The 14576-nt window shown below is 45.8% G+C and overlaps 1 protein-coding gene across 3 annotated transcripts in view; it reads right to left on the bottom strand.

Annotated features, from left to right (window-relative positions):
* SSH2 (slingshot protein phosphatase 2) overlaps positions 1-14576 on the bottom strand; it is a 90587-nt gene that overhangs the window by 21538 nt on the left and 54473 nt on the right. For 2 of the 3 annotated variants that reach the window (XM_056506849.1, XM_056506850.1), the window contains 3 exons: positions 11027-11130; positions 6398-6462; positions 1591-1712 (listed from right to left, as the gene is read on the bottom strand). In XM_056506849.1, the coding sequence (XP_056362824.1) occupies positions 1591-1712; positions 6398-6462; positions 11027-11130 (291 nt within the window). Of the gene's footprint in view, positions 1-1590; positions 1713-6397; positions 6463-7619; positions 7763-11026; positions 11131-14576 lie in introns of those variants that run through there. The other variant, XM_056506851.1, reaches the window with a different exon arrangement.

The following is a 14576-nucleotide window of genomic DNA, read 5'->3' as shown; positions in this document are numbered from 1 at the left end:
AATTGCTCCATAATCAGAGCAGCACTGCCTCCTGCCAGATGCTTCCAAATTTCCATCAGTTCCATCACACCTGCCAGTCTCCAGCTTAAGAGAAGAGCGGGAAGAAGGAGAGACCAGGCATTGGAGGGTCAGACAGGGAGCCCTGGAAATGCACACGCCTGGTGCCCAGCACCAGGAGACACTGCAGCATGCAGCTATTTCTGTTGACAACATGAGATGAGCTCATGGAAAGATGTGTTTTTAAAAGGCTTCCCAAGGTGGCTGGGGTATTTTTAGTGATACTGTTCAGCGAGCGCTTATCAGAGACCATAGCAACAAGTCTACATGGAGTTATAAATACCGAGTGGGCTCGGGGAGGGCAGATCACAGTGACCATCCAGAACCCCAGCAGAAAGCTAAAATGACCCTGCTATGTTATTAGAGACTGAATACCAGTGAGCTCTCAGTTATCAAAGGTGGCTCTGCTGGTACATCACAGCCAACAGTGAGTTCCAAGCTCACAGCAACCTGTGCAAGGACAAGTTATTCTTGCCCCAAGGCAAGAGCATCTCTGAGTCACAGCTGTGCACACATGTGCAGAGACAGAAGCCAGGGGCAGCATCAAGCTGGTCCCCCATTTTAGCAGGCATCACCCAAGCTCAGCATCCAAACAAAGCATGGTGGCTGCTGTGACCAGCAGGCAATGTTTGGAAGGCGATTTCTTAACCAAATAGTTCAAAAATATTTTCTATTGATCCTACTAACTACCTGGAAGTAATTTATTCCAACTAGTGTCAAAAGCAAGACTCATTCCTGTAGCAGCTGTGCTGGAAGAAAGCACGAGTACAAAAACTTCCAAAGTTGAATATCCAGATAATTGTCTGCCAATAGAAGCCAAGATTTACTTAAAACTCTTTTTAAGAGTCATGTGCCTCCATGCCCTCTCCAAAGTGCCCACTGTCCCCTTCTAAACGTGAAACTTCTGCCCTTGAAGCTGCTGGGTTGCTGTCACCTGGCTTACAGCCCCTCCAGCAGTACAAGCTGCTTCCAAGCCACATTCTGCAGCCTGTGGAAAGGTCAGCAGGAATTTAAATGAATGAAGCAGAAGCACTAAACCCTGATGACACACTGCTGCCTGGGGACAGCACATGGTGTGCAAGATCTGCCATCACCAACCCCAACACTGCCATCAGGCCTTTGTGCCTTGACCTTGGCAAAGGAATGCCTGACAGTTCCTTTCTTATTACCTGCTCTCCTGAACCCTGAGGTCCAGCTTCTTTAATTGCAGCTTTTTCTTTCTTTGCATGAAGTTTGTCCCTGTCTCTGGTGTGCAGATGCAGGGCTTGGGGACTTTACCATCCAGAGGCACTGAACATCCTGACAGAAGCCTGAGGCTTGGAGGAATGAGGGAAATGCTGACCTGCACTGTTGCTTTCACACCACCTCCTCTCAAGAAATAAAAAGGCAATTCTGGACCTCAAGAAAAATGTTAGGCTAGAAAAGCTGATGCAGCCTATCCTCAAAAAACACAAGACACCAGACAGCGATTTCTCCAGTTAACTTGATGTGGGGGTGAGCACAAGGACTTGCCCACGTGGACACTCTGAGTACCTGTCATTGGAAGAGAAATCCATTCCTAGCACGATGCTCTCCTCCGTGTCTTGTCTGCCGTTGGTGGACACTACCACCATGTATCTAGTGCGGTTCTGGTAGGTACTTTCCAGTCTTACAGCCTGAAGAAAAGAAGGGCAAGAGATCAGCAGTGCAGTCAGCAAAACACACTTTACTACTTTTACAGGTCACTTTTTCATGCTGGGTGACAGGCGCAGAAGCAGTGATGCAGTCTGGACTGGTATGGATGTCCCATGCTGCTCAGCTGGGTAAAAAGTGCTTTACTCCCACACTGTCCTTCCTCAACAGCTGGCATGTTCCTGGGGCACTCTGCACACCTGGTTGCAGGCCCTGCTCTGTCCCACCAAGGCTGATTTTGAACAATCTACAGCCCTCTGACTGGTCCCAGCCCAGTGAGGTTCATGGACCATCAGCGAGACAGATGGGTGTTGAACCTTCACCTTCAGAGGGCTTTGCCCCATGAACCAGAGCTTTCCTTTAAACTAGTGTGTGCTACAACAGCTCCAATGACTCTCTTTCCACCAGCTTCCCAGGCAGCTGGACAGACAACCAGGATCTAATTCATACGTGGTTTCCTGCTGGCCCTTCTTCTGGCAACTTCCCCAGTGCAGAAGCAACCATACTGCCTCACACCTGGCAGGAAAAGATATCCCTATGACTAAGCTGTATCCTTCACTAGTTCAGATTGCCCAGGAAAGGTGAAAGTCATCGTGCCTCGTTGCTCCTGACACATTCACTTGTACCCCCAGTGCCAAAAGAGCTCTAGGAGGACTGGTGTTCAGCCCAAAATCCCCCAAATCAAATACTACTGAGAGCATTCAGAGGGTGGTGGAACTTAAACTGTGAATGTCAGACCAATGCTGAAGCTCCTGGAAGGCTGCACTGAGGTGAGCTGCTCCTCCAGAAGCCACGAGGAAGTGAGAACTGAAGGGACTCCAGGAAGTCTTGCAGACAGACTGCTGGCTAATGAGGAGCCCGGGGAAGGGAGCCCAGCACTGAAAGTTTTGCTTATCAACACTTGCAGCAGGCAGATTTTACTTGCAACACTTTTTGGACTCTGTTCCAAGCTGTTTGTAGCTATTTTAGTCACAGCATCCCAAGCAAAGAAACTAGGACATCCCTAGAAAGGAAGTGTCTTAATTCTGTATACTAAACCTTAACTTTGGATGGCCCAATCCAACCCCAAGACTCTGTCTGGCCTCAGTGTTTACCACTTTGTTAAACTGCTGCTTGAACTTTGAGCAAGGCCTGCAGAGAGCAAACATGGGCGAGAAGGAGCCGTCCCAGCCCAGCCTTGCACTGTGCTGTGGACAGATCCCTGCCTGCTGCAACAGGACCCAGTTCTTGAATTCCTTGCAACCCAGTGGTTGAAGACTGAAATGGTGTTTGACATCCTTCACAAACTGAACTCAAATTTCTCAAACACCAGCAGCCCTCCCGAGCCACAGGTTGTGTAGACGCCTTTTGATGGCCCTCACAGGAGTTCATGGCTCAGAGACCCCAGTTTAAGCAGCCATCCTTAAAATAAAGAAAAGCTAAGAAATTAGCTATTGTGTGAGATCTCTCAGGAGCAGGCTGCTTTTCCCAATATGCTCCTTCAGTTGTTCACAACTTGGTCTTGAGGTCAGAGCAGCACTTCTCAGCTTAGAGGAAGCCCCCTCTGATCTTCCCAGAGTTTTCCTGTCCACCAGCTGGGAAACCTTGACCACATCATGTGTATAGTCTACACCAAAGGTTAAACCAGTGCCTGGCAGCTGAACAGAGCTTGCCATCCCAGCAGAGTGCTCTGTGGCAGGGAATGCTGAGCACGGCAGGGAAAGCTTCCCAGTGGCATTGCAGGGAGCAGCAGCTCTGGTGATGGGGCAGAACAGCAAGTGCAGGCAGGAGACAGTGTTGACAGAGTCTTCCAGACTTGCCCAGTTGAACCAAAGACCAACAGAAACTACCCAAATGCTGATGCCAGCAGACAGCCGTGCTCTGTACAGCCAGAGACTGTGCCCCACCCCATCTCCTTAGAGTAAGTCATGCTAAAACCAGCCTTATTTTCCTTCTTGCTCCTTGAGTCACTGGGATTCCTTTGGAAACACGGAGGATCAAAGTGGTCAGTCCTTCAGGGTGCAAATTCTCCCCAAGATGGTTGTTTCTAGAACTAACCACTTGTGGGAAAACAGAAAGGTGCTCTTCAACCTAGAAGAGCAAGTAATCACCAAGGTCTTGGTGGTTAAAGTCATTATCTACATTAGGAACCAAACCTCAACAAGCAGCACAGACTTGCCTAAAAATGGGAGCAGACAGATGCAGCTGCCCCATGTCTGGGGCATCCACACAGGAGTTTCTGTTCTGCTTCTCTTGAGGACAGCCCAGCAGCAAGAGGATTAACAAAATCTAACTTACTCTGCTAAACCAATTTGGCCAGCAGTAATGGGAAGTCTTGATGCAAGACCCTTTAGAACTGAGCAAGACAAAGTGAGCAAAGGTCACGTAGCTACATGCTGGTAGGGTGGGATTTTCAGGGGCCACTTAAGAGAAATAGGGCATGGCTTAGTGTGGGTCTCTGGGCTCAACATTTACATCCTTAGAAGAAAGTGGAGAACCATGATTGGGCAGATAATGTGTTTTGCTAAGTTTACTGGAGTATTAAAACAGCAAAATTGACATTATAAACCAGCCAGCTTCACAAGTTACTATTAGAGCCCCAAAGTGCCTATTGAACCACAAATGAATCTCTAACCTTTCCATGAAGTGCTAGATCTCACCTGCCAGCAGGAGCACACCAAGTGCTCTGATGCCTTTTAAATGAAGATATTTGAAATCCCAGTCACTCTAGGGAGGATGGCCTGGCTTCAGGGACTGTGATGAGATGGAAAGTTATTTCTCAAGCACCTCATCTACACAGAGCTGGCTTTCTCCTCAATTTGAGAAGGTTATTTGTAGTCTGGTCAAAACAAGCCATCCCCTGTAACCCTCTCAGGGCCAGCCACATTCTTCATAAGTTTTAGGCTCACCTGAACAAAAGCCAACTTTATCTTCTGCTGCATTCTTGTATCATCAGAAGTATGATGTGATATTTCACCAGCCTTTATGAACTGCACATTCCGAGAAGTTCATACTGACCTTTCATGCTCCATGATAGTAGATGTTTCATAGAGTAACACATTTCTCATGGAGATAAATGATTTGAAGACAAAAAAGCGCGTCCAACTTTGAACTCCCAGCTCTGCCAAGCTACAGGAACATGTTCGATCACTTTGCATTCTTAACTCCTTTTCCTCCTTCCTACTGATCTTGCACTGGTACCATGGCTCTAATCCTGCTCTCATAGAAGGCTAAAAACCTCTGCAAACAGCTCCAACAGAAACAAGAGCTGTTCCAAATTTTAAGTGTAGGTTTTCAGAGGATTAGATTCCTCTGCTGCCCCCTGAGCTGTGAAGCCGGCCCTCCCAATGACAGCAGCCAACAAAATGAAGAGAATGCATTTCTCTCAGTACTGTTTATATTTCAAATCTCATTTGTATCTGCTGTTTTATGAGAGAGTCCATTGCCGCCCTGCACACCCTTCGTTCGTCAAGAATCAATTAAATTCAAGTAGACTATCGAACTTAACCTCATGCAAGATTTCAGCATTCCAAATGTAGCTCTGGACAAAAGGGTTTATGTCTCAGCCCACAAAGTCCTTATTCAGCTGTTAAGGCTAATTTGTCCCAAATCACACAATGTAGCCAGTGATACTGCTGAACAATGCCTTGTTCAATAGCTTCCAATGTTCTAACCCTGGCTCAAATTCTGAAAAGCATTGAGAACCCCCATTCCCATCACTTTCACCAAAATTTTAATGACAGCAAGGTGTGCCTGGCAAAGTTTAGGGGAGTAGGTCCTTTGGCTTTCTTATGGCAAATCATTTCTAGGGGTCATTTGGGAAGATAAAACGTTCCATAGTAACCATGGCTGTTTCCTAGCTATACTCATCCAATCAGCCCATCTCCAGCACAGCTCAGGAGGATTCAGCAAACCAGAGGTGCTGGAATAACACTTGTGATGCTGGCAGTCCTTCTTTGGGCAGGCGTTGCTAAGATGCACCAAGAAAACACAGGAAACAAACTTCAGGCTACTGAGTGATGAAAGGTGCAGACACACTGCAGTCATGCCTGGCCTTGTACAGCACTTCAACGTGTCCCAGGCAAATTCCTCACTGCTCACATTTGGCTTCTGGGGCTCTTCAGGACTGTGCATCAATGCTATGAACAGAATGCCTCATTTTCATTATATCATTATAGGAGGTAACAGCCCAGGAAAGCAGAAGGCCAAGGTTCAGTGCAGGTGTGTGGCCACATGGAGATCCTGCATGCTCCCACCTGTTCAGCCATGGCCTTTTGGGATGCCACAAGTCAGGAGAGCAGAGTGAGGAACACAACTGAACTCTCACAGAAGGACAGATGCTCACTCACACTGGTCAGACATAAGCCACGTGCTCTTGATTTAACCAGGACAATAAGATAATTTACCCATCCTCTCTGGCAATTGTTACACTCTTTCTGAGAGCACAGATACTCAGTACTTGCTTCAAAGACAACTTTCTAGCCATACAATTTGTCTCACTGAACAACCAAAGCTGGCCCTTCACAACTAGCTGCTTTCCTACCTTTGTGGTTGCAAAGAGTCCCCAAACCTGCTGACGAAACCACGCCAACACACAGAGCACTGCTTCCCTGGGTTACACAGGTGTATTTGTCAAGTGGCGCTTAACCTTTGCATTGGTTCACAGGAGATAAGCACAAAGCCAACCTACCAGTCTGATGTTGTCTTCTGGGCGGAGCAGGATGAACATGGCCTGCAGGTGCTGCTGGAGATCCCCTGCGGGCAAGAGGGCAAGGTGAATGCACAAAAATAGTTTTAAATCACATGCGAGTTCCTGGCTGTACAGCCAGAGCAAATGTCCACCGAGAAACCTGACACGTCACCAGCAGTGCCGTCACTGTCACTCCCACCCCCTCAGAGATGGGAGTTTTGTCATCTCTTAGTCAGCTGCTCTTTGCTCCTGGTGCTCACCTGTTCCTGTGTTACCGTGTTACTCTGCTAAATCCTGTTATCTTTTTTAACAGAAATAAACAGTGTTTCGGTACTCTTTGTTCCTCTGACGATCTAGGCAGAAACGGACCCCACCCCATGGTTCAGCATTTCATTCTACCACATGCTCCAAGCCAGAAGTCTGCCATTTATTTTACACCAGCTTATTACTCAGTGAAGAACTACCACCCAGGCAAAAGTCTACTCTCCTTGGAGTGAGATTTAGTCCTGCTTTACAGCAGCTCATGCTCACCCTATGGCTGGGAACCAACCCCACCCAAAAGCAGCTAAGAACTGGCACCTGAAAAATCAAACACCTATAATTTTTTTCCTAGAAAACACTTGCAACAGAAGCTGAGAAAAAGTAAAGGAAAATTAAATTTAGCGCATGACTGTGATTTTAAGTCTTATTAAGAAGAGACAAGTGTCCCAGGTTCCTAAAACATCAAGCATTTCAAAGACAAAGCGAGACGATTTTCTTTCAGCACTGCTGCACTCATTTCTCAGCACTACTCCTGGCATGTAGAGAGCCAACATCATCCCCTGAGTACCAGCCAGCAGCAACACCTTCTGCAAGGGGCTGGTTTTTAAATCATTACATGGAAAATTAATCTGCATTCCCAGAAAGGAGAGTGCCAGGGCTGCCAGGTGGGTGGCACAGATCAGCAAGAAGAGGAGCTTTTACTCTTCCACGTTCCCCTACTCCCCCACAGCCAGGAAGTTGAGTTTAGGCAATGCTGCAAGGAGCAAATATTCAGCAGTATCAGCTACAAGATAGGAAGGCTGGTTAATCCCCCTGACCTCCATTTCTGATTCACCAGTGGTGCTAGAATCCATGTTATTTCACAGACTCCCAGAAATAAGGAAAGCTTGGACACGGAGCAGCACCCAGAAATACCAAAAAAGGGAAGGAGAAGAAAGAAAAGGCTGCCCAGTGAGAGTACCTGGTTTCCAAATGGTTTCTATAGTTGATGGAAGAGCAAGGCTGAAGGGCTGTGCAGCCCCTCCCTGGATGGAACAGAGACAACCCAGCATGGAGTGGGTTACCCAGGACACTGCAGCCCCTGCTCTCCTCTTCCTTCCTCCTTTAAACACATTTCAGCATATGGAGAATGAGTCAATGCTCTGGGAATGCACTTTTAACTGGGGGTGGGAAAATGCTGAGCCGCTCAGCAGTGCCAGGGAAATCTCAAAGTATCACCGGCGACAAGCACCTGAAGCTGCTTCCTGCCCGTGGACATTGTTCCCAGCATGGGAGTGGCTGGCACGAGTCTCCCTAAATAGAAATTATTTATGGAGATAGGGTACTCAGGAAGGCCAAGTCATCCATCAGATGCTTGTTCTGCTACAAGTGCCATGGCAGGATCTCCCCACGTCAACACCAGTGCAAAATCCTGACAGCACTGCTCAGTTCCAGCAAGTTCCAGCTAATAACAAACACAAGGAAAATTGCTGAGAACTTTCAGTCAAAAAGCAAAGGTCCCCCTGCACCTCCTGCCCACAGACTGGAAGAGCTCAGCAAGTATTTGACTCATGAAGCATCCACATGGCTTAGTCTGAAATGAAAGATGCTTTACTCTCGCTTTTTCCCTCTCTGAAATGCAGCAGTTCTCACTTATTGCTGCCAGTAATTCATCTTAAGAGCCAAAGTTTCTGAGGTTTAAAAAAAAAAAAAATCACCTGGACTACTGGATTATCTCAATACTTAAAGAGAGGAAGTTTCTACGACAACCCTTTCTGCAAGGCTCAGCCAAGGGGCTCCATTATCCTTCATCCTCAGAAAGTTTACCACACTCCTTGTTCCCCTGCCAGCCTTGGGATCTCCAGAGCTGGAAAGTAAAGGATTACTTCCTTGGCCAGCTTTAATCAACTTGCAGGGTTTTTCAGCCCCAAACACACAAGGCACTTTGTAAACTTCCTGGATTAAGAAAAACCAAAGGAAAGGCTTCAACATGCCAGAATCAGCACAAAGATATCACATCCTGTCCTGTGAAGAGCTAGCTTTGCTGGCAGTCATGGCAGGGCTGCTGCTTCCTATCACATTGTCCTGCGCCGAGCAGATGCTTTTGTTTCCTCGAGCTGGCAGGTAAGGTGCAAAGCATGGGCAAGGATGGGATCTGAAAAGTGATTCACAGTATTCCAGAGATGGCAAAAGCCCCAGGGAAGTTACATCACTTTCTGGCTCCCTCCAATGTTGTTTGTTGTGGAAAAGCAAGCCCACCATCCCACAGAAGTTTGCCAGGTGGCACAGGACCACCCAGGGAGAGGAATATGGACAGCTGGTGCCATATCTAGTCAATCTGCCAATGATTCCCATTGATGGAGGTGTGATTAGAGAAATGGGTGTGAGCATTAATTATTTCCTGTTACCCATTCACTCTATATGCTGGATTCTAGCGCCTCTGATGAATTAAAAAGGCAGGTCAGGAAGGTCAGCCAGCCTTCCTAGAAAATGCTCTTGGAGCCACTTGAAAAACTATTGCATGTATAGGCAGCAATTCCATACTGGAAAGTTATGTCTGCTCTCTACCTCCTTCTAATTTTGTGTGCCAGAGATAAGTCACGACACACATGGGGATGGAAGCTGAGCATGGATTATCGGTGTCCCAGAAAGGAGGCAGCTGCACACACTGCCAGCCACGCTCTCCACATCACTGATTCAATTCTGGTGGCACAGATGCTTTTCTCAGGAAGGTGACACACTGATCCCCTGGTGCCTTGGTCTGCTGATACTAGAAAAATTCACAGAAATCTGGTGTACACTCAGACAACGGACTCTCTTCAGAGCACTTGACAGGCAGGGAAACTGAGGAAAGCACTGATCCCTCATTAAATCTCACTCTGTAAACTGAAGAGAGAGGAATAAAATAAGTCTTCTAAGAACAAAAAATCCCACCCCTTAGGCAAGCCAGCCTCGGCAATACCAAACATCTCACTGAAAGCAATTACAACACTCCGGATTTGCTTCCTTGGCAATCTGGCTTCCAAGAGCTCTGGGCCGATTAGACAAGCAATTATTTTCCACCAAGGTCTCCAGACCTCATGCAAATCAGCTGGAGTGAGTAGATGAGGCAAGCAGAGAGACTCAACAGCTGTTTGTGCTGCTTTGCAGAGGTTCAGCAGGAAAGCTACCCTGTGGGTCTCCTCGGTGAGGCAGACCTGGGCTTCAGCAATGGACTTTGGAGAGATTAAAAACCAAGACAGGCCAAGAGAAACTTTTTAAAGACTGATGACTCTACTTTCACACTAAAGGACATTTCACTTAATTCTCGACCAGAAAGGCCAGCTTTAAATTAAGTTTCAGAACATTTTCGTTTGACAACTGGTAATTAATGCATCTCACCAAAGCAATTTGGGTACTGCATGTGCTATGTTTGAGTGAAGTATATAATTAAATGCCTTCTGACTTAAACTTTTTCTATAAATAGTTTGCAAACAGATTTTGAGGTGACCAGTCATCACATATGTAACTCTGACAGATGCAGAGGTGGATGACAGTCTGATGGTGTCAAAGTACAAAGGGATCTACACCTGGAACCAAATCAAATCACATTTTCCTGGTCAGTATCTGGCAAAGCATGTTGACTCCTGTCTCTGTTTCTCTCTCTCCCCATGTGCAAATGTCTGAAGGTCTCTATCTATTTTTGTTTCCTGAGAATTGCTTTATGGAAGGGAAAAATCCCCATGCTATCTGATTCCTGTAAAACACCATCACTGATTAAGCACCACACAGCCAATGAAAAATACCCTACCCTGAAATGTTTGAGTTATGATATTCAGAGCAACTTTTCAAAGAGAGTCAAAGCAAAAACACTAACTTCCAGCAGATAAAGGAGGCAGAATTATAACCGAGTCTGTATTACTCACTCTGCTCACACCTCTGAGAAGTCACGCTGACTTTGCTCAGAGGTTTCCTCCCCACGTGGAGGTAAGTCTGGTAAGCCTCCTCCCTTTCCTCCATCATAACCGGATACTTTCAGATTAGGAAGGACCATTACTCACCCCATGCCACAAGCTCAGGTTTGCCAGTATAGTGCATGAAGGTTTTGAAGGTATCCTCCCCTCCCTCTCCCATATTAAAATTACAGGATGGTATTTTGGGGGGCACTCATTCTCAAGTCTCCACCATGTCAGGACTGCTGCCCTGATGTCACTCATTTGTTTGATGATCCTGTTTGAACAGGAGAGTTTTGAAACCTTTCTTTCCTATCACCATTGAGACTGGCAAGTCAGGCTTTAATACACACGTGGACCAGACAAACGTGTGCCATCAGGTGAGAATGAGCTCAAGAAAGGTGGACTCTGAAACAAGAGGGAGCAGGCAAGCCCCAGCCATCGATACCACACTCACCTGCATGTTTGTTGCGCCTGTGACTGATCCTGGGAGTGGATGACCCATTTCCTCGTGGCAGGAAGAGAGCTGCACCTTTCACAGTGAGGAAGCTTTCGCTGATGCTGCAAGGGAAAAGACAAAAAGGGAGTGAGGAGAAGTGTCTTGTCTTCAAAAAGGAACAAAGCAATGAACAAAAGAGGTTAAAAGCACTGAATGCATGCTCTGCTCTTTTGTAAGGAAGTGATTTAAACCAAATCAATCTGTTTGTAAGGAACTTTTCCTCCCATGTATTACTGTAAACATTCAAAGCATAACTGAGAACAACACAAACAGAGAAACACTGAAAAGCAGAACATATGCTGGTGCCACTCTGCCTGCAGAGGTGCAACCTGAGCAGGCAGAGGGGATTAACCTATGGCTACATTTTCGATCTGAAAGTCAAGAGGACAGATCCACATTTCTAAATGGTGATGAATAGAACAAGCCCACGCATCTGGGTAATTATGGACTCTGTTAACCCTGTGCTTTGTGGCTCAGACACAGCTGATGCCCTGCAGAAACAAATGTCTCCCTTCAGCAGTTAGCCAAAAGAAAATTAGTGTACACAACAGATTAAGAAATCACAAAACTACTCTCTATGAGTTGCATGATGATTAACTCTCAAAGACTTATAAATCACGAAAGCAAGAAACTGTAATGCTGTTGAAATCAGCCATCACTTCATGCCTCGATTTTGCCCTTTCTGAAGTCACAGAGAAGTCTGTAAAAAGGTTCAATAAAGAATTCCCAAGTACTGAGGAACAGCTGGTATTTTAAGCACATCTTCCAGCCGTTTTTTTGCAGATGCTGTGGTTCGTGGAAAAAGCAAGACGCACTCCAGATTCTGCAATGCAGCCATGCTGTTGCATACTCGAGGGTTCCTGCTTTTCTCAGAATTGATAAGACAGTCCTAGAGGCTTTGAAGAAAGCCAGAAAAAATTCTCTAGTCAACAGGATGGTTGATGAATACAATAAAACAGGATGGGAGAGTCCCTGGCATCATGCATCCCAACAGCTCCATGCTTTGAGAAAGATGTTGGCTTGTCCTTCCATCCAGCAAGAGCTTAGGAACTGTTTATTCCTTGGTCCACTTAAACATCAAATCTCCTATGGGATGGGGACTGGGAAATTAATAGAATAAAAAGCCCTGCCATATATTTTCATTATTTGGGGTTGACTGCTTTAGCAAAGAGTTTTCTGACTACATTTTTGTAAATAAAAGAATTAGAAAAGCTTGCGTTAAAGTTGGATTTCCCCCTAAGCTCAAGCACATTTCTGGGCACCTCTCCATTTCGCTGCCAGGGATATAAAAAATGAAGTTTTCCAAGCTCAGAAAAGCAGATGCACAGAGTCAGAAAGAATTTTCTCAAGGCTGCAGCACATCCCAATGTTTAGACCGTGCTGTCATACCCTCAGCACTCCTGAGTGACAAAGTTGCTCCCAGAACTTTTTTCCAAAAATTGAACCAGATGTCAAACGTGCTCTGGATGTTTCAACAAAACCAGGATTTTTAAAAGGAGAAAATCGCTCATCCTAAATTAAAACAGATCAGAGAGTTCTCTACTTACAATAAAGTTAAAACCAAAAAATAGTAAGTTCATTGGGCACACTGAACCTGTTTCCTTAGACCATTCTCACATTAAAAAATTTGACTGATACTTTCTAGCTTTTGTTGACAAATAAATTCCCTCAAAGTTCTCAAGCTACACAGTTTCTTACAGCCAGAACTACAGAAACACCGAGTCATCTTAATGACACTTAAATAATAATAATAATAATAATAATAATAATAATAATAATAATAATAATAATAATAATAATAATAATAATAATAGCAGCATTATTAATGATAAAAATAACTTCTCCTCTTCCCATTATAATTTCACCACAGAAGAAAACTGTTAGATGATGTTAGGCTGCAGAGGAGGAGAAAGAATTCAATGCTCACAGACAGCTTTCACCCAGTTAATTTTATCAGCAAAGCCAACCACTAATATTAGCAATCCTTTAGCCTGTGCATGAGGTTCCCCCAGAAGGTGGAATTAGCAACTATTTTTAGTGGATAATGTAGCATGTAGCTAAGAGGGCCAGAAAGTTAGAAATCTCAATTCCATCACTTTCCCTTATCACCAGCTCTCAGCCACCTGCCTGGAAAGGAAAGAGCAGCAGAACTAAAGAGATTCCCATTGGGTGCACCATTCCAGGAGGCCACCTTCTCTCCTACAGCCAGGGGAGCCTTGTTTTGGGCCATTAACCACAGGCTTTAAGTGTAACTTGGTAGGACTAGGGAAAGGGAAAGTAATTTCCCATACGAAGGGCTGGAAGAGCTGAAGAATGTGGCAAAGCAGATCACTCTTGTGGAACAAGGAGGTCAGGCAGGGAGGGCAGCACCTCCCGCAGGGCAGGAGCGAGGGCAGGAGATGGCCATCAGCACTGCTGGGAGAACTGCAGCTCCAGGAGACGAGAGCCTTGTGCCAAATCCAGCTGTGGGGACACTCACTCTGCACCCTTGGCATCACCTGCCCTGGATTCTAACCCCAGATCCATCAGTGTCCAGAAAAGAAACTCATAATACACATACACACACACAAAAAACAAAGCTCTTGCTTTGACATTCAAGCAGTAAAGAAAATCTTGGGAGGAAAAGCAACAAATTAACTGTAAAGTCCAAGTAGCTCTAAAACTAAATTCTGCAGATGCTGATTCTGGTGCCTGTGATGCACTACAGGGACCATAAAAGCAATCACTGGTCTGACAGCCTGTGCCACACTCAGATGGCTGCTCCATTTGGGTCCATCCTGTTTGGACAGTCCCTGCCATGATCTTCACCTAAAGGATCATATTTCAGGACAGCATCACCTTTGGATATTGACCCTGATATATAAAGAAAAAGGATTCCTTGGGTGGGATACTAAGAGCAGGCTCCAGTTTGAGACACTTCAAAACCACAAAAGGTAGAAAAGATGTCTGTTAAAAGGGCAATTAATGCTCAAAACAAGTGTTGCCATCCACTCCTGATTTCACCCTGCTGGCAGCTCGATGGCTCCCAAGAAAACGTGGGCTTTGAAATACTTCACAAAATCTGGCTTGCCAGAGCCTATGGCACTGTCAGAGCTCTTTGAAACACTCCCCTGGAACTGTCTGGTGTTAAAAGACACTCAGCGTGGTTAGGGGAGAAGTTGAGTCCAGGACAGCAGAAGACAAGGAGCCAACTTGGCACAGGTAACAAAGCTGAGCTGTTTTATCAGCACCCCAGGCTTGTCATCAGTCCTCTGTACTGCACAGCAGGTTTTTTCAGGAGAAAACTTACTCAGGACATACCTATGAAAGAGCTCACAATCCTCAACACTACAGCTGGGGGGAAAACCCCTTCTGTTCCATGTTCACTCTGCAGTGAAGCAGCAGCCTCAGGGCCACCAGGGATGTGCTGTTTCCAATTCCCTGCTCACTGGAAGAGAACCAGCGCAAGCAGAAGACTTAAGCAACTTCTATGGAAATCACTACTTGTACCAATTTTTCTAGCAGGCAG

This window comes from Oenanthe melanoleuca, chromosome 19 (genome assembly GCF_029582105.1).
Source record: "Oenanthe melanoleuca isolate GR-GAL-2019-014 chromosome 19, OMel1.0, whole genome shotgun sequence".
Lineage (NCBI taxonomy): Eukaryota > Metazoa > Chordata > Aves > Passeriformes > Muscicapidae > Oenanthe > Oenanthe melanoleuca.
The sequence above is the reverse complement of the archived record's forward strand: the minus strand, read 5'-3'. Positions and strand labels throughout refer to the sequence as shown.